Source organism: Galeopterus variegatus, unplaced genomic scaffold, assembly GCF_000696425.1.
Source record: "Galeopterus variegatus unplaced genomic scaffold, G_variegatus-3.0.2 Scaffold660, whole genome shotgun sequence".
Taxonomy (NCBI): Eukaryota; Metazoa; Chordata; class Mammalia; order Dermoptera; family Cynocephalidae; genus Galeopterus; species Galeopterus variegatus.
The window spans coordinates 531,199-551,740 of NW_007726771.1; the positions used below are offsets into that span (position 1 = coordinate 531,199).

The window sequence follows — 20,542 nt, forward strand, 5'->3', positions numbered from 1 at the left end:
GGACCGAGGACCGGCAACGGGATCGCAACCCTCGGTGTTGCTCCCGCGCCTCGCTCAGCCAGTGAGCGGGAACCGGTCTGTATGTGGGATCCGAACCCTCGGGCGGGAGTGCCGCCACACTTCCCAAGCGGCGCACTATCCAGTGTGCCACCGGGCCGGCCCCATCAAGTTCCTATTTTCTTCAGTACTCTTACAGCTTGCATCTTCCAAGCAAACTGTAAAAGCCAGAAGAAGCCTATTACTGTATTCACACATTTTTCCACGTTAACTTGTCTCTACAGTGGATATAAATAAAGAAAAATATCTGCATGTGCCTGTAGGTTAAAGAGGAGAAAGCAGAGATAGTTCCCTGTGCTAACCCATCCTGCCTAGATCAACTGACGGGAGAGCAAGGAGGCTTAGCCAGGGGCTTGCCTAGAGCAGGTAGGAGGTAGGGCAGCTGCCAGTCTGCCTTCTTGTGAAACAAAGACACCCAAGCTTCAGATGGAAAGATTAAAAAAGAAAATCTAAACATATAAACACACCACTTTTTACCTCTTGTCAAACTATCATCTTTCCTTTCTCACAAACACAACAATCTATAAGGCATATTCATTTAAAACAATATTTCAATCAAAACAGAAAAGAATTGGAATGAAAGAATTGTCACTGAAAGCTGTGTAACTGACAAATTCATTTGGTAAATGGAGAATTCTCAAAATAATAAAAATGAGAAGTTACCAGATTTTTGCTTAGTTTTCCTTTTCCTCAAATTTAGAATGAAAATGGGAGAGGGGGAGGGAGAGACAGAGAAGTACGCAAGTAAATGTGGCACATATTATTTTACAAGCTTATAGCTAGTAAGTTATGCTGTTACTAGTTGCTCAAGAAGTGTAATCTTGTAAGAAAATGTCCCTCAGAAAAGCAAAGGAGAAAAACCATGTTAAATGAGAAAATAAACATGTAAACCATAGTAGAAACCGTATTAGGTATGTGTATGGGAAACCAATTGGTCTTTTCTAAGGATAGATTTCCCAACAACTTTTAAATATATTTCCTCTTACATATATAAATCATACTTGACTTTTTAATGAGTATTATCTTTTCATATAAAAAATAATTTCCCATGTAAGAAAGATAGAAACCACCTTCGCTCACCTCTGTACAGAAATATTTACTTTGTAAGACAAAAAACTCAAGATCACAGTACACAGCAGTTATTTATTTAAATATGTGAAAAGGTCAATGATGGAAAAAATAGGTTTATAATGAGATTATAATCATTATTTATTTTATCATTTAAAAAAGTGCTGCCTTTAGGTTATATTTACTTTGTAAGACAAAAAACTCAAGATCACAGTACACAGCAGTTATTTATTTAAATACGTGAAAAGGTCAATGATGGAAAAAATAGGTTTATAATGAGATTATAATCATTATTTATTTTATCATTTAAAAAAGTGCTGCCTTTAGGTTATCCTAGCCAGATATAGAACACTTCATGACACATGCAGCTACTGTAATACACTATAATAGACAGAGCCATTATAGAATGATTCACACTTTGGGAGGAGATTTAACAGTAGTAAGGGTGACTGTTTATTTAAACTAAAAACATTGATAATATACAAATTGTTTTTCTCATTTGATTGAAAGGACTATAAAATTGAACATACTGACAGACAAAGCAACATAATCACATAGGTAACACCTCTAACTGCTTTTACCTTACTTCTTCCTTAAAGGAGAGCTGCACACTCAGCTGTACAATTTTCTAGACTGCACAATGGCTTCGAGGCTGGCCTACTAGAAGTGACTGAAAGTTGTGTTGGTAAGCTGACTCTGACTCGTGTGTTTTTAAAAATGGAGAGAAAATGGCAAATTGTGCCTCGTGTACTTACAGAACCCAAAGGATCATTCTGAATAAATGTGAAATAAATAAGTGATCTATGAGTAAATACAATCTCTGGGCTGACTTAAACCCAGAAGAGTGAGCCACATGAGCACTAACAATACCATGTAGAAACATCTAGAAACACTATTTCTAGAACTCAGTTTGGGAGACCATATCTTGCCTGAAATATGTACATTATTTACAAAATATTCCCTTTTTGGCCTCTGAAATTTAGCCATTTTAGTTTGGCTGTTAAGCTGTTTTCTTTCTATATGCTAGCCAATACTGCAGTTATAGCTATCATTAAAATACTCTTATGCATGAATTACAAATATTAATAAAGTAACTCTGCATGTATAAATATCTCAATATTTCTAACAGAATTTAAAGCATTCAGAATATACATAAAAGTATTTGTTTTTGTAGGGCCAGTATTTTTTTAATCATCGCTGTTTCAATAATGCTTTGTACATAGCAAAGCCCAAAACAGCAAAAACAGTAGCACCAAAACTTGCTCGAAGCCAAAACGTGGAGCTCTTGAGGTCAGCTTGTGTCACATGCCTGTGGTCAGAAAATATAATTAATATTTAAAACATGATTAGTATGAAAACCTTATAACAGTTATATAATAGTCTACTTTTAGGGAAGTATTAGCACACTTGTCAGGATAATTGCATACAGTAATGCTTACCAAAAACATTTATCATATAGCCATGTACACAGTGCTTAAATAAGCATTATCTTAAAAAAATGACATAATGTAGACATTAATAAAGAGAAATATTTGCAATTAGCCACTACTTAGGAGGAGACATCTAAAATTGTATACAGTTTCTTCACATGGGAAATGAAGTTCACACAACTTAATCTCCTGTCCCCAGTAACCAAAAGCTGCCTTGTAAGCAGTTAAGTGACAAGTGACAATACTTTTCTATAAGCAATAATTAAAGTCAACTTTGGAAACATTGAGCCCCATAAAAATTTACCAAAAAAAAAAATCCCAAAGGGGGAGGACAAGATTTACCAGTTTGCATTAATTTGGTTACTTCTAATTAAAGAGAAAAAACCCCTGGTGTTAGTCAGACAGGCAGTGATAATGGTACCAACTAAAGGACATAATGTAACATGATGGATTGAAAGGCAATGACATAAAAGAAGCCATAGTATGCATGACAAGAACAGGAACAGCCTGTACCACACAAACTGAGTTTGTGACCATGCTCAGTTATAACATTGCTAAGCACCCTCAAGAGTCTCAAGTATGACAGCTTACCATGAAGAAGATAAAGCTTTAAAGCAAAGGTTGGAACTTTTTATTCAAGTGTCACTGAAGTCTTAGTTAAGTGAACACAATTGAGGTGATGTAGAAAATTTACATAATTAAGAGCTTAGAGCGACTGTGTAGTTTAGGTTATTTTACAACTAAGTTTAACAAACAGATTTGAAGCAAAAGCCAGATGTCATTAAAAGACCAAGACACTGACATATGCAAAAGAGTTAAGAGCCAAGAATTCAAATTGTACAAAACTACTTTGCCTCAGTAATAGTCACAGAATGATCAGATTAGTTATCACAAAATGCAATCTGTACATTCCTAGAAACATAAGTCTACAATACAAGTGAGTGATCCATGCTTATCACCATGGCAAAGCAACACAGCACTCCAATTTCTCATCCTCACTAGTTTTTATTTGGGGGAAAAAAAAAATCAGTCCTCAAGTAATTATTTATTATAAAGCAAAGTGATAACACAGGTTCATTCCACCTTGCAAGTTAGTTCTTCCAACAGGCAATGTTTAATTTAAAAAAAAAAAAGTTAGGGAAGAGAATGGTTAGGTTTCAGTTTTTGCAGTTGGAAAAACTCCAACAAGGCCAATCCATTGGGTTCGGGAAATGTTACCTGGCTTCAAGAAAAAGTGGACCATGAGATGACTCCATGAAGATGGAATCTTCTACAGAGCTGACAGCGTGCACCTGGTGAGTAATACTGCCTTCGTCGTCTGCTAACAGCATGGCACCCCACTCAGCTACCCGGGCTCTTAACCTTTTATACACATGCACAGTTTGCAGTTCACAGTAGAGCTCACAAAAGAAGTGGACTCAAAATAACATCTCTCAATTAAACATCCCATACATAAATTGAGGTGCAACCCTATATGATGCATCTCATGCTTTCTATATTTAAAATAAACATATTCTATAGCAAATTGCCAAACTTAAAAAACAACAACAAAAACTCTATCTATATGAACTCCTTTTAAAACATTCACATCAGACAAGGAAACCTAAAGCTGTTACATACATTTTCTGTATATCCCTCTGAGGCTGGTCTTGGTATATTTGAAACACTAAGAAGTCCTTGACACCAGTACCTTAAGCAGTACCTGACAACATGTGGTAACCATAAGTATTCATTTCAAATGAGGTTAACAAATACTAGTCATGAAGTTTATAGATGCTTATAATTTCAGACTCTCAAAAGCTATAAATATACATCTCCAAAAAATTGAGTCCAGCATCCCAAATTCATAGACCACCTTGGACCTCTGATGACAGTAACAAAGTTTACAACTGTAGGTCAATAGGGATGTATAAAATTTAAAGTGAGAACATAGGCTAACAGAGCATTAGAGCTTTTGCTTCAGCTTTGGTCTTCCTGGGATTATCATCTATCTTCACTGATGGAGGTTTCTGTTTTTGTTTCTTTCTACATTTATTTTTTAATTTAGGGGGAGAAAGGGATTAGAGGGATTAAAGGATTAAAGCTAGCTGTAATCACACTAAAATCAGTCTATATGATTTCTCATAAATATTCTTCAAATATAGATGTGTTTTACCTAGCTCCCCTTGTGTTTTAAGAAAGTATTACCATTTGTGAAATAATATATTCTGACTAGCTTTATTGCTTAGTTTTCTTTTGCATTTCAAGATAGTTACTTTTATTTTCCCCAAGCTAGAGTATAGCCTTCAATAGGCAAAACAGATGTACATATCTACGTATAAGAAACAATATAGACACACGTTCAAGATACAGCTAGTATAAAATTAAGGCAACTCTTAACTTAAAGAATATATTTCAATGGCTCCATCAATGGTACAATAGTATTTTGAGACACTCTTAGACATGGAAAATGTAAATGGTTAAGATCTAAAAGAATAGAGTGATCGAAATGTATTCCATAAGTATCAAGAACTAATTTATGTTTGTCATTTCAGGTCTCAAGCACAGGTAGCTTTTTTTTTTTTTTTAAATCCTATATAAAGGTGACCGGTAAGAAGATCTCAACCCTTGGCTTGGTTTCAGTACCACACTCAGCCAGTGAGCCAACCGGCCATCCCTATATGGGATCCAAACCCGTGGCCTTGGTGTTATCAGCACCGCACTCTCCCGAGTGAGCCACGGGCCGGCCCAGCAGAGGAAGTTTCTTAAAGCTGCTTCCTAGTTCATTTCTAAACTCCAGCAGAAATAATTCTCCCACAATTCAAAAGCATAATTCTTTCAAAACGACTCAAAAAATATCATCTTAGAATAAGCCATAATATCTTACTGCACTGTTTTACTTTCTCCTTAAAGTTCATTTTCTTTTATACTATAAAAAAGGTAATATAGGGCCGGCCCGGTGGCGCACTGGAGAGTGTGCCGCTTGGGAGCGCGGCGGCGCTCCCACCGAGGGTTCGGATCCCATGTGGAGACCGGTTCCCGCTCACTGGCTGAGCATGGTGCGGGTGCAACACCGAGGGTTGCGATCCCGTTGCCGGTCCCGGTCCGGTACGGGCGCGACACTGAGGGTTGCGATCCGTTGCCGGACACGAAAAAAGACAAAAAAAAAAAAGAAACTATATAGAAAACAAAGTGGGAAGAAAAAAATCAGTATGTATCATCTAAGACAACTCATTAAAACTTTGGGCATTTCATTTTAGACCTTTCTTATGTATTTTTTACATGTATTGTGTGTGATATTTAACTTTATATATTTTTAAAAACTTTTTCATAGACTATGAAAACATTTTAAATAGCTGCACTATATTCCATGCTCCTATTGCTAGTGATCTCCATTTATGAGTGACTACAAATAAAGTGGTATCTTCCTACCCAAGATTTTTCTCTATATTTAGTAATTTTCTTTAAGATAAACTTCCCAGAAATAAATATTACAGGGTCAAAAATATGTGTGTGAGCATGTGTGTGTGTATAAACGTTCGTTTTTTACTTAGTGATATATCAGCATCACCAAATTTTCCTATTCTATGTGGAACAAGATCATTTAGTTCAGCAGTATCTCTTTTTAGGACATAAGAGATAATGAATAAATGCTGGAATACAGTTTGGGTAGACCTTTTCCAAAATGCTGGGGATCAGAAAAGTTTTGGGTTTGCGATTTATTTGGATTTTGGAATATTTGAATTATACTTACAGTTCAGCATCTCTAACAAGAAAATCTGAAATCTGAAAAGCTCCAATGAGCATTTATTTTGAGCATCATGTTGGTGCTCAAAAATTTTGGATTTTGGATTTTCAGATCAGGGATACTAAACCTGTATAATCCTAATTAATCATTTGTAGCTTGTCAGAGTTTTCATGTTCTCATGTGGAAAATTCCCACATCTGGGATGCTGGCTCTCTGGCATAGAAGTGCTGAGGGCCCATATATAATTAGCTGTCAAGCTGTCCTTGACACAGGTGTGAGAGCCAACCAACATGTTTGGACTTGGATATCATTAAGACTGCTACCTAATAATACAGAAAGAAGAAAATATTTCAAAATTCAGCCAATGAAAAGCTAAATGAAGAAGAGTTGGTGTAAACAGTCACACAGGCATATACAGGGTGACCAAAATTTGTGTACCTTTGTACTGGATACCTTAAAGAAGGCATACAAAATGCTTTTAATTAATTCTGCAACTTATGGTTTATATAAAAACATGAGCTAAAGACTACTAGTTCAATGGATGTAACCAATAATAAATAAAGGAAATGTCATCAATTGTAATATTTAGAAACATAAAATATCAAATTCTAAAGGGCTTAAGGGAATTAAATCCATTTTAGTTATTCCTTTTTTTTAAAAAAATAAAATATCAAATTCTAAAGGGCTTAAGGGAATTAAATCCATTTTAGTTATTCCTTTTTTTAAAAAAAGAAAGATGACCAGTAAGGGGATCTTAACCCTTGGCTTGGTGTTGTCAGCACCACACTCAGCCAGTAAGTGAACCGGCCATCCCTATAAAGGATCCAAACCCGTGGCCTTGGTGTTATCAGCACCACACTCTCCTGAGTGATCCACAGGCCAGCCCATTTTAGCTATTCCTAAATAGAGTATTTTTAATATTCCAGTTGAAATTGTTTTTTATAATCTGTCACATGACTTTATATCTGGGGCATAAAAACTATATTACAGTGACTTAAACGTCTGCAAAAATTAGAATTTGAGGAAGGGGAAGAATTCAGAAAGGTCTAGATATCAATTATTCTTATCTTAAATGGAAGGCTATTATGCAGAGGGAAAGAAACGCTCAGTAAAACATCCTCAAATGCATAAAGCTAAGAGTAGCTCCACCCAGAGAGTCACTTTTATCAGTTTTCTCACACAATTTCCCAGAAATGAATTTGAATTTCCTATTTTTTATTATTCTGATCTCACCATTTTATCCTTTCCAAATATAAGTGTACTTCAAAAAGCTCATGGAAAGATTGGTATTATCTTTTAATTCTACTTTTCCTCCAACTTTTTGAAGTATCCTCATGCAACTCAGAGTTGTACAAATGCAGTAGTATGAATGGTCTTCTAATTTTACAACTCTAACCATATATGTATCTCAGGCATGAACTTGTAAGATGATACAACCTACATAACTGCAATGCATGTGTACCTAATGTTACTAGGGCACAGAAATATCATAGTTTTTTCCTATTTGCAATTATGTATCTCAAGCTGAAAACTGTACTGAGGTCACCAAAACTACTGTCAAGTTTTCTGTTTTTAAATTCCACTTTTTTAAGTCTTCTGAGTCTTACTAGCTTTATTTCTCCAAATGTTTCTGTCTGGTGAAATATTTACTATAGTTATTTCTAATAATAATGCCATACTGCTAATAATAATTTTAATAATGATGATTCTCCTAACTGAATTAGTAGGCATGAAATATTTTAATAAGATATTTCTCAAAATAGGTTAAGAAATTGATATACAGTGTCTAGCAAAGATGAATTGCAGCACAAATCGTAAGCAAGCTGTTAACTGAGCATGCCTAAATAGTAACATACTTTGGAAAAGGACATAGGTGTGCACCAATGTCAAGAAATGCTTCATCAAGCCTTAGAAGAATCCAAATACATACAGAAAATGCTCCAACATCTGTATGTTAACTAGTGATACTTAAAGATCAGACTAGGCAAACTCCACCATATCATGTCCCTTAATATACTAACCAAACAGCAAAAATTTAAAAAATTATAAGCAGCAGCAGCAGCTTACTTAATGAGAATCTATAACACAAACTCTTGTATAATTTTAAATTTATGACTATGTATATAAATTCAGAGAACAGTCTTATAAAGACCTTCATATAAGGGAACATAGAAATTTCATAAGAAACTAAAACAGGACATCCTTGGATACAATATCTTAATATAACATAATATCCTAAGACTTCTTAGATTCCCCATATCTAACTTTAAGATTTCTAGAAACCTATCCTTTTCTTAAGGCAATCCTGTGAAAAAGCAGTTCATTTTGGTCTGATTATAGTAAAATCCTTTCTCCAAAAAAGAGCTCCTATTTTAAGTAACATGAGTTTAAACACATAAAAGAGAAACTCGGGTGATTATTCAAGCAATATGGGTAAATGAAGTAAGTCACTAATGAGTGGCTTAAAATAAATGTCACATACATTCAATTAGAAAAATACATTTTAAAAATAGGGTGAAAAATACAATGGGTATGATGACTGTCCATCATACCCTTGGGTCTCTGTAAATATTCAGTATGAATTATGCACTTGGTTGCCAAAGTAAAATGCTACTACTGAACTTAAGCAACATAAACAATTTATAAGGCTAATGCAAATAATAAAATGGAATGAAAGAAATCCTGAAACCAAAATATGCACCAAAGGAAATTACACCAAAATAATAAATTGTAAAATAAATAATTTTGATTAAATTATAAGTTAGGGTAAGTGGGAAGACTATATACAGAAACCTAGATGGGAAAGAGATCAAGAAGATTAAAAAATGACTAAGTGGCACAGACAAATAAGTGAAATGAACACCTAAAGGAAAGGACAAATTAAAGTTCATAGCACACTACAATACAGTAACATTCTCATGCAAAGTAGGAGTGTTCTCAAGTCGGAGCAACAAATACCTAACAAATAAAAATCCTGGATAGTTCAAACCAACTCATTCCCACATAATCATTTTATCACTTTTGGATTTAAAAGTATTTAAAAATTAAAATATATCCAAAAGGCGTTTTTTCCAAGTAAAATGATTTACAAATCATCTGACCACATGTTAATCATCCTCCAAATGTATTTAAATCCAAATAATTCCAGTTATTCATAAATTGTTCTAAAGAAAAACATAAACCTACCCAGAACTGAACAGTGAGACCGTAATTACCAAAGAGCAAAGTTACATGTGAGATAGATGTGTGTGTAATTTAATACTACTCTCACATGTTAAAGAACACTCAATTAAGTTGGAAAGAAAAAAATTTTTCTTAGCACTTTCTACGTAAAATATGCAGTGTCAGTAAATAATATCAAGAAAAAAGACTTAATTTTTCCTGGTAAAAGAGAAAAAACAAACAGTTTCAGAAATTAACCTACTGAAACTGCCTAAACTCATGATCAGATTATAGCACTTTCTTTTTTAGCATGAGAGACCAGTGTCACTGAAAATATAACTAAAGTTTTAAAAAAATATTTTAGCAACATAACATTTAGAAAGGTACTTAAAGGAAGGTATCATATCTTCATCTTCAGATTTTGCCCCAGCTCACAGCAGATTCCAATTCAAACCAGGTACATAAGTATTTTGAATGAATAAATCAAGGTGGGGGTGAAAAGTGGGAGTGGGGTAGTGGGAGAATGGGGCCCCAAACATGTATTATATCTGGTAGTAATTTCTATTTTAGTGATGAAAAATTTTACAACCACATTAAAACAATGTGCTAATTTGAGAACAGCATGCATGTACCAATACTGTCTAATTTAATTCTTTGCAGACATTTAATGAAGCTTTTTGCTTAAATAAAAATGACAAACCTTTGGACTGCTCTTTTTACAGTTCTAAATCAAACACTAAGCACATCAGTTCTGATTTCTAAAAACACAGATTTAAGACTTAGTGTTAAGTGGGAACTCTCTCTACTGAACGAAGTACAGTGAAAAATTCTTAAATGACTTTTACACAATTAGTTAATCTTTTTTCTGCTTATGTAACATTGGGTATGACTAGCATGGCAAACCAATAGTGACCAATCACCAAAGGCTGCCGAAACCTGAGAAGTAGTAAGAAAAGGTAGCACCATTTTCATCCTACCACCCAATAACTTTTTCAAATTTTCCATGGGAAAGTAGTAAAATGTTAGGGTGGAGGTGGGAGCAGAGACATTTTCACTCCTTAGGTATCCCTTTTTTTTTTTGGCCTCCACTTTCACAACTCTAGACCATATCGTAAGACTGAGGTTGCAAACTGTTGGCCTGTAATCATACTTTGCTCTGATTAGTAACATACTTTTAAATTTTTTAAGTTAACTGCTATTCTTTAAATATCAGTAAATTTCACATAAAAATCTTGATTTCTAGGGCTGGCCGGTTAGGTCAGCTGGTTAGAGCTCAGCCTTGTAACACCAAAGTCAAGGGTTTGGATCTCCATACCAGCCAGACACCCAAAAAATAAAATTAAATTAAAATAGATAACTTGATTTCCAGTCTCTTAACAGAATCAGAAAACCTGGCAACACCAAGCTTGCACAATAACAAATGGCCACAGCTGAGTGGTGGCTGCCTCTAGACAGGGACCATCACAGTCCCCACCTCTCCGTTTCTTCACTTGCCACTTTCATTCATTTACGTTATCCATCCAGAGTCCTAGGCGCTGAGTTTTTAGCTCCCACCCACCTACCTTACCTACCTACATCCTTTCAGAAACTAGAAGAAACTTCAGTATAGAACCCCTAAACTCCACTATACTTCTGTCAAATAAGTGATTGAGATACTAACAAGAATAAAAAAGGAGTTCTTTGAATGGTACACTGGTTTCTCTACTCATCTTTTTCATTCTTTCCATTCTTGCAGACAAATAAGTGAAATGAACACCTAAAGGAAAGGACAAATTAAAGTTCATAGCACACTACAATACAGTAACATTCTCATGCAAAGTAGGAGTGTTCTCAAGTCGGAGCAACAAATACCTAACAAATAAAAATCCTGGATAGTTCAAACCAACTCATTCCCACATAATCATTTTATCACTTTTGGATTTAAAAGTATTTAAAAATTAAAATATATCCAAAAGGCGTTTTTTCCAAGTAAAATGATTTACAAATCATCTGACCACATGTTAATCATCCTCCAAATGTATTTAAATCCAAATAATTCCAGTTATTCATAAATTGTTCTAAAGAAAAACATAAACCTACCCAGAACTGAACAGTGAGACCGTAATTACCAAAGAGCTGGCTGAGCGAGGCGCGGGAGCAACACGGAGGCTTGCAATCCCGTTGCCGGTCCCCGGTCCGGTACGGGGGCAACACTGAGGGTTGCGATCCGTTGCCGGACACGGAAAAAAGACAAAAGAAAAAAAAAAAAAAAAAAAAAAAAGTTAATTCATGCACTAGACAGGTGCTGTCCTAACTGTGGAACATGACTGCCCAACTCTTCTGGACTAGTCAGACCACATCTGGAGCACTGTTATCCATTCTCAGAAGCACCTTTTATGAGACACCCTGAAAACCTAAGGGGCTTTCAGATGAGGGTAACCAGGAATGATGAGGTCACTAAACCATCTAATTTAGGAAAAGGCTGAAAGAAATGGGGATGTTCTACCTGGAGAAGAGAAAATTAGGGGAGACATGATGGCCGTCTTCAAATGTCTGAAGGATGGCTATGTTGAAGAGGGAGTAGAATAGTCGTATGTTGTTCTAAAGGGCAGAACTAAAACTAGAGGAGAGAAAGTTATAGGGAAAACATTTTAGTTTAAAAAAATAAAACCAAAAGCAAAAACCCTCTTCAATGAGGAAAGCCATCATCAGATAAACAGCACTCTCTCAGGAAGGCTTGGGAAGGCATTCTAACAGGAGGCTAGGCCAGATGAACTCTAGAATCTCTTCCAACTCTAAGATCCCAATACTGGAGCTCCTGAATGTTGTTTGGTTTGAACTAGCCTTGTATTTTCTCAGTCAGTTGTCATGAGAGAAGCTGTCTGGGTTACTACTTTAAGATGTTACTCAAAGGATAGAAGTAGAACTTTACCACCAAATGAGTGTGGTGATCCCTTCAAAGCAATCACCTGCGATGGCTGCATCCTTATTTCAGAGCTGCTAGTGTGCTCAAAACGTCACTGAAACTCTTTTAGAATGCCTTCAAAGTCAGTTTCTGACTCACATAAGAAATTGTCTCACTGTTTCATAGACACATTTACTTTATTGCTGGTAAACACAAACTATGATCATTTGATACAGTTGGGAGTCTAGCACTCAGTAAGTGGTCCAATGGTGAACCAAATAACTGAGCCATTTCTAACCAAAATCTATTATTTAGCTTGATTATCCATCCTAATCAAGCCCAGTTCCCAATGACATTTAAATGATTTTCAAAAACCTTATTCATCCTCAGACATATACAAATTTGACAGATACAAATTATTACATAGGCTCTTACATGCTCAAAAAATGTAAATCTGATTTGAACAAAGGTGGCATGATCAGAATAAGAATATAACCTTTCACGTTGATTGCTTTGAGGGAATGTATACATCTTTTTTATCTCTTTCTTTTTTAAAAGCATATTACTCTATAGGAATACTTCATATCTGGCTCAGTTATAAAGACCTCAAAAACCAGTACTACATATCTCTTTTTCATTTCCATCTTTCTTTGAGTCCTTAAAGTTGGTTATTATCCTCATTTCCAGAACCATGTTCTTTCAAATAAACATCCCAGTACTTAAAAGTAGATTGTATTTATAAATAGTTTCAAGAACAGAGAATTTTTTTCAAACCCCAAATACTGTTTTAATAAGATATATTATTTGCATATAAACTGAGCACAGTATAACATAATATCTTTTACTTGGAATAAACATGTCTTTTCCTTACTACAAAAGTCCCAAGCTATTTCTACAACTCACAGCCAAAAGATTTTAATCTGACACATATTAGCTTCTAATATGAAAGATTCTTTAACTTAATGGAAAAAAATTCAAAATCTCATTTTATAGTCCTCTAAATATACCTATTAATTTTAAAAGATTATTAAGGATGCTCCCAAGGCTAAAAACTGTCATCACAGTGAGAATTTTAGTGGAAGTTAGTTGGGCATCAGTCAGCTTGTTGTCTTTGTAGTGAGTATCTGTATAACAAAGAGTTATCCACTTTTTTCTTTGGTATTTTAACAGAATGCCTGGTATCCAGTAAATAAAGTTAAGAACCTGTTAAGAACTGCAGTGAAGATTTTGTTCTTTACAGATTGCAGCAAGTCTGAGTTGAGGAAGTTCTGACAGATGCAAAATGTACACCTGTTGCAGGTGCACATACAGCGTAACCGGGCATGGCTGCGAAAACACACAGAAGGACAGGAGTTGAGTTCTTTCTTACAAATATGGCACAAGTCAGGGTGTGCCAACTTAAAAAAAAAAAGGCTTAGGCATAAGCAACACTCTTTGTAGAAAGGAAAAGGACAGTGTGGGGCATGCTAAAGTTGTGCAGAATTCCACATTTACCAAAAACATAATAAATAGTAATAGCTTCCTCCTCCCTTGCTGTTGAAAATCTAGGAAAAATTTGCTACACTTTTGCTTTTTTTTGGGAGAATTATTATTACATGACTTTTAGTGGAATAAATATGCACAGCAATAGATGGCACCCTCATCTAAATTAATAAAAAGAAAAACTGAGTAAGCCATAGCACCCACCAAAAGGACAAGGTTTGCTGGCACTTAAATAACCATTCCCTCCTCCTCCTCCTCCCGCAGCATACACACATGCCTGAAAACCAGGAAGGAGAAGAGTGACAAATACACAAAAGAGTCAAAAGACGAGTATATTCAACCCTGAGAAGATATGAACAACATCGTCTTTAATTCATCAAGCACCCTGGCTCCCAAAGGAAATCAAAGTGCTTCATAAATTTCCACTTGAACAAATATAGGGTTAATTTTATCTGCTACCAAAACACAACAGCTAAGTATGATAGTATAAAACTCTGGGTAAGGATGTAAAAATCAACAATGGATCTAATTGAAATCAGGTATGAAATTTAGGAAAGCTTTCTGACTCCTTTCTGGTTGAGTGGAGTTACACTAGTTGGTGTAGGCACATAGGGCAACCCATTTCACCTCAGTCCTAACTACCAAAGTAGGGATCTCCAATAACTGTTCAGTGGTCAGAGCCACTCAGACATACAAAGCCATCACACCACCCATGAAGAGGTACTGGCGCAGAACCCACTCAGAAGAGCGCCACCTGACGAATCAATGCCATCACTTCCTGTAACACCTGAACATTTTTAGAGGCTTCCCAGTCAAAGGACTGGCCCAATCTGACTTGGCTTAGCTTGTGAGATCTGATGAGACCATAGCATACGGTGGCATGGTTGTGGAGATTAGCAGCATCCCAATAACGCCTAATTTCCAACATGAAGAAAAACAAAAATTAATTTTTTAAAAACTTTTATAGGTTCAAGACATTTCTTTTTAAAACTTGACTTGTGGTGATGAGCATATCAATGCTACCAAGTCACTGCCAGCTGTCATACTGGAATCCATCTGTTATTTTATAAACTGAATCTGACTCTTCAACATACACAAGGCTCCACCCACCAAAAAGGAGAGATGCAAAGTATGCTTAGCAACAGGGAGATGCTTCATGAGAAGTAGTTTGGAATTAACCATATAAACAAATATCCATGTATGTACATTTATCATATATATACATACGCACACACACACACACACAGTTTGGAATTAACCATATAAACAAATATCCATGTATGTACATTTATCATATATATACATACATACACACACACACACACACACACAAAGAATTGCAGTAAAATGTTTTAAAGATGTAGATTTAAAAACACAGTTGCAGTTACTTACAAGATTAAAAAAGTACATTTACATAGTAAATAAGACATCATAATACACAGTTAGGCTGTAAGCCCGACCAAGCAGTGCGTTTCTAGATAATTACTAAATGTAAATTATGGCAAGAAAGGAGATTTGGTCATCCTATAAGAAAATGTCAACAAAATCCAACATAAGTCATAAAGAAAAAGTAACTTACAAAGCAGTTTTTAGAAAGACCCAGATTTTTCTCAAATTCTCTATTCTATCAGTGTTGCCCATGGCTCGGGTGAGTCTGTCTCTGTAATGATCCTCTCTGTAGATAACATACATGAGAGTTTTAAAGCAAAGGTAAAACATAAATAAGGTTTTGCTTATCTGATAGTAATAGGAATGACTTGTCTTCCAATACAAATAGATATTCAAAGGTTTGTTGCACTACTTTAAAGTATTAGTTTATGGAATAACATAAGCTGAACTCTGATTTTAAAAATCTATACAAATTAACACATTTGTGGAAAAACCTCAGTCTTGGTTTATAGCAACATTTAATTACTACTCTATTTTATACTGTAGTTTTCATAAGAAGAAAAATACTTTAGGAACTAAACTAATAATAAATAGAATAAGCTACAGAGTGAAGTCCTGAGAAACGCACTGCCTGAAAAACTACTTTGTTACAAAACATAAGCGAACACATTACTTGAGGAAAATGCCATTAAGAACCATGCAATTTTAAGGCAATTAGTAAACTATGAAGATGACAACAGTTATGTGCTTGTGTATACGCATGTGTAGATATATAATAAATGTACATGAAATTTGTGGCTCATACATTTTAATACAAAACATTTATATAGTGGAAATTCCAATTATAACTATTTTTTACAGCACTTAAAAAAGACATTATATCCTGAACTCAAACATAACCATAATTTCAACATAAGTTCATAAAAGATTTTAGAATACTTCACATACCCAAGGTCAATTAATCAATAGAAAAATATAAATATGAACTCTCGTTCATATGGAAATGCCTTATAAGCATAAAACAACAGGATGCCAACTCCGTTTTATTGCAGTTAAGATTTTTTTTTATGCTAGGTAGGGGGTTATGTTTTATTGTACTATCCTACTGAGATAGTTACAGCCTGCTCAAAAATATTGTCAGAAACACCGTTTACATCATTTTATTATGACACCCAAACCAAAGTTGCATTAACTCAAATTTGTACCTTCTCATTTTTCTTTCTGTTGCTGAGCAACTTCTGTATGACAGAGATTCCTGCCCCCACCCCATGGCTAATAATGGCATGCAATGTTATTATGAACCATGCAACATGAAAATGAAGACAGAACAAGTACTTACGGGTACATGGCCATTGTTGTCAATTTAACAAAGATATCCTTACTGGGTGCATCAGCAGTACTGCAAGTGAAGGCTTGTGGTGGAGGCATTTTGTGTTTCCTGCAGAAATCAGTCGGTGAAATACTGTATTCTTGTTTAACTTCATGCAGGTCTGACTTTGCAGCAATAATCAAGCAGGGTATTCTGCTGTCCATAAAGTGTTGCTATAGAATAAAAAATGAAACAAAATCTGATAAGTTCAAAAATTACTATTTAATTAAATGTGAACTAAAAATTTTCTCTGGATAGGCAAAATAACAATAGTTTCAGGGAGAGAAAATGAACCAAGATGCAAGATTGGCAGTGATCTAGGTCAGTCTCACATAAAAATAAGACCAAGCCACTTTCTAATGCTGGTAACAAACCAGACCTATACTGATTCTTTAGATTCAGTACCATTTTTTAAATATATTTTTTAAATTAAAAAGACACAAACATTTTGAAATAAAAAGAAAGCCACCTGAATTCTTCTATCCTAAAGGAGACTATTTTCATATGACCTCTAGTCCTTGAGCATATGCATTTATATACATGTTTATATAGTGGTAGTCATGCTGGACATAACCATTTAAAAATATAATGCTATATCTTTCATGTTCTTCAGAATTCAAAACTATTATTTTTAACGGTTGCTTAATATTCCACTACGTTATTTTATCTTAATTTGATAAACCATCCTCCTATTGTTAGACATCTTGATCATTCCCAGCATTTTTGCTATTAAAAACAGTGCTAGAATAAATACCTATGTACATATAGCTTTTTACTTCTATTGAATCTTGTTGATAATCTCAAAGTGACTTATACACTTTCCAAGCCTCTGGTTTATCCCCTTGCTCTGGCTGTTTTTCTTGATGTAATTGGCAATATATAATACATATGCATTCCTAACAGCCAGGAAGACCTTCCATTAATGCAAAAGTTCTTAACCATGAATGCTCATCAGAGTCACATGTGGAAAAAATTTTTTAAAAATACACATGTCTGGGACACTACCACTTTAGAACAAACCAGAACCTTTAGGGATAGGGTAAAGATGTATGTATTTTTAAATAGCTCCATAAATGATTTTGTTGCATTTTTCTGGTTAGGAATCACCACACTGTAATACCATTAAAACTCCATATAAAGTTATATTTAGTCATAGTCCATAAGAGCAGCAAACCTTAAAAATCCTGGCACAGTATTCAAAGGATTTGGGATTACTGACATCATATACCAGGCACACAACATCACAAATGATCTCCGCCTCAGTTAGAAATTCCGATTCTGAGATATCATGCAACTTGTAAAAGGAAAAAGATAATGAGAAATGTAAGTATCATAATATTGATGTATAGTTAAAGTCATGATATTTTATTACTTGCTCAACTAGACTTCCTAATAAGAAAGTACTAGTTAAGCATAATGTTTCAGGCCATTTTTAAAAGTAGAAAGTATAGAAAAATGAGTGTCTTTGGATTTTGTGGATTAAAATTGTGATTAAGATTCTACAGAAATGAGTGACTAAATGTGTGCTGGGCAGACCCTTTACATGCGTTGTCTACATTCTACAGGTAATGAGACAGGGTAGATAGATTAAGTCAGTGTAAAAGATAACACATCAAAGAAGTCATCAGACCAAAATCTGAACTCAGATATGATTCCCAAGTCTATTTTCTTTCTACCACACCACCTTTTCTCCCCATCAGTCAAAAACACAAAGCAAATGATTCTTTATACTAAGGTCATTTTATTCTACTTCACTGCCTACTCTTTTCAATGTTTATTATAAAATCTCTTAAAGAAATATCCCATCTATGATAGGATAATGATTCAACAACAGTAATATTCAGTACTAAGTTATATAAAAGAATGCATCATTGTTGAGAAGATGAAAGGGAAGCGTAGAGTCAGAAATGACTCAATATATCCCAAATAAAACACTAGTATAGCAGGCATAGTCAGAGACATGAAAGGTTAAGAATTTTCAAAGAATAGTGTAAGAATAAGAAAACAGAAAAATTAACAAGTCAACAGTATTTACTGAGTACCAAATATGTAGAATTATAGGAGAAGAATGGGAGATAAACAAGGTTTAATAAGAAACTGACAAATTTTTGTCATAAAAAGTAAAATATGTATAAAATTCAATGTGATCATCCGGCCAAATAAACTATTTCCAAAAAGAAAGGAAAGAAATGACCTTTTTATAGTACCTATTATTTGTTAGGAGCTTCTTTCTCATTTAGCTAACTTAAGAAGAAACTCAGACTCGGAGAGAATAGGCCACTTGCCCTAGGTCACACAACTAATCAATGGTAGACCAGGGTTGAAACTAAAATATGACTGGATCCAAGGAGAGTATATAACCTCTTTCAACTGTATTTCATAGTATCTCTTCAGTCAGACCCTTCCTTCATAGATTTTTCTGGTTTACACATTTGTTAAATATACTTCTCCCTGCTAAATAGATAAACTTGATTCAGATTATACATAAACTACCAAGCACCAGCACTGCTTTCATATTAATTTCTAGTCAATCATAGAGGAAATCATTTTTTTAAACAGAAGTGGAAAAAGAGTAAAAAGGGTAATTTTTTTTTCTACTTTTTTACTGTGGTATCACTAACATACAAATAAGTGCACAAATAGACGTAGTTTTCTACTTATATCTATATCCATGAAATCATCACACAGATCAAAGGAATTAAAATCCCAATGAATAAACCAGGTGAAAAAAAAATTGCACATAAGTGCATTTGTTTTCAAAGAGTCACTTCAGAATGTACCCAGGAGTTAATAATCTTGGTATGCCATGGAATTTCTTACCAATAAGTATTTCTCTTGTCCGTATACATAAACAGTATTAATAGCATAGTAGGATTTATGGTCATCACGAATTTTTTTCTGCCTCTGAAAATAGAACCGAAAATCTCAATATTTACAGTAAGAAATTACAGTAACTAGTTTTCATCTACACACACACACACCCTCTGTATATATGTGTGGGTATGTTACAAATAAAAAGGCATTCTTCCCTACACTATGTACTATTTATCAGTACAAAGAGGGTATTGATTTTATGCTTCTCAGTTCTTAAGGTCTCAGACAAAAGATGCATTTGTTCTGCATAAAGTGAAAGTAGCCGAAAAGGAAATAAACTATATTACTGAAAGTAGGAGGGGTACTTTAAAAAGTTCATGGAAAGATTTGTACTATCTTTTAATTCTTTTTTTCCATAAACTTTTTGGAGTACCCGCGTACATTTTAGAGCCACCTGCTGGCAATTCTCTCTATACTATAATTTGGTATGATATTAGACTCATTTGGAAACAGGTCTTCTTACTCAAGGGAATAGTCAGAACTAGGTATCAGTACTCAATTTGAAATACTTACTATGCATTTACTTCATGCCAAGGACTGTGTTAGGGGCTTTCACCTGTGTAGTCATTTAATCCTCATCTAAGCATTGGTTTAAAAAATGATACCAATGAAACAAAGATAAAAACAGTTCAACAGGAGTATAGTTACATTTAGGTTGTACTTTACTAATACATGTAGGCCACTGAGTTCTAGTAATCATCTAAAACAGTTAATGGCTATGAAAAAAATTATGTAAACTCAGGACTATAAAAATTTGTGTATAAAGTTCTACTTTCCAAGAACCCTCACCGCTAAGTTTCTTCCAAGAAGAGCCTGAAGAACTCCACTTTTCCCACAGTTCTTCGTTCCAATTACATTACATCTGAACACATTTCTTTGAGTCTGTTTTTTCTGTAGGTCTATCTTTTTATCTCTTGTTACTAAAAAGAAAAAAATCCCAATGAATAAACCAGGTGAAAAAAAAATTGCACATAAGTGCATTTGTTTTCAAAGAGTCACTTCAGAATGTACCCAGGAGTTAATAATCTTGGTATGCCATGGAATTTCTTACCAATAAGTATTTCTCTTGTCCGTATACATAAACAGTATTAATAGCATAG

At 34.5% G+C, this 20,542-nt stretch overlaps 1 protein-coding gene and 1 long non-coding RNA gene across 2 annotated transcripts in view; one reads left to right on the forward strand and one right to left on the reverse strand.

Annotated features, from left to right (window-relative positions):
• The first annotated feature begins 1,137 nt into the window (after positions 1-1,137).
• On the forward strand, positions 1,138-1,675 carry LOC103589202. The gene is made up of 2 exons (XR_550377.1): positions 1,138-1,299; positions 1,453-1,675. It is a non-coding gene; the product is annotated as an uncharacterized LOC103589202 (long non-coding RNA).
• RHOT1 (ras homolog family member T1) overlaps positions 1,334-20,542 on the reverse strand; it is a 38,402-nt gene continuing 19,193 nt past the window's right edge. Inside the window, exons 9-13 of the mRNA XM_008571107.1 lie at positions 19,389-19,472; positions 17,743-17,862; positions 16,539-16,741; positions 15,390-15,485; positions 1,334-2,434 (exon numbers count right to left, since the gene is read on the reverse strand). Of these exons, the coding sequence (XP_008569329.1) occupies positions 2,317-2,434; positions 15,390-15,485; positions 16,539-16,741; positions 17,743-17,862; positions 19,389-19,472 (621 nt within the window). The 3' untranslated portion in view covers positions 1,334-2,316. The remainder of the gene's footprint in view (positions 2,435-15,389; positions 15,486-16,538; positions 16,742-17,742; positions 17,863-19,388; positions 19,473-20,542) is intronic.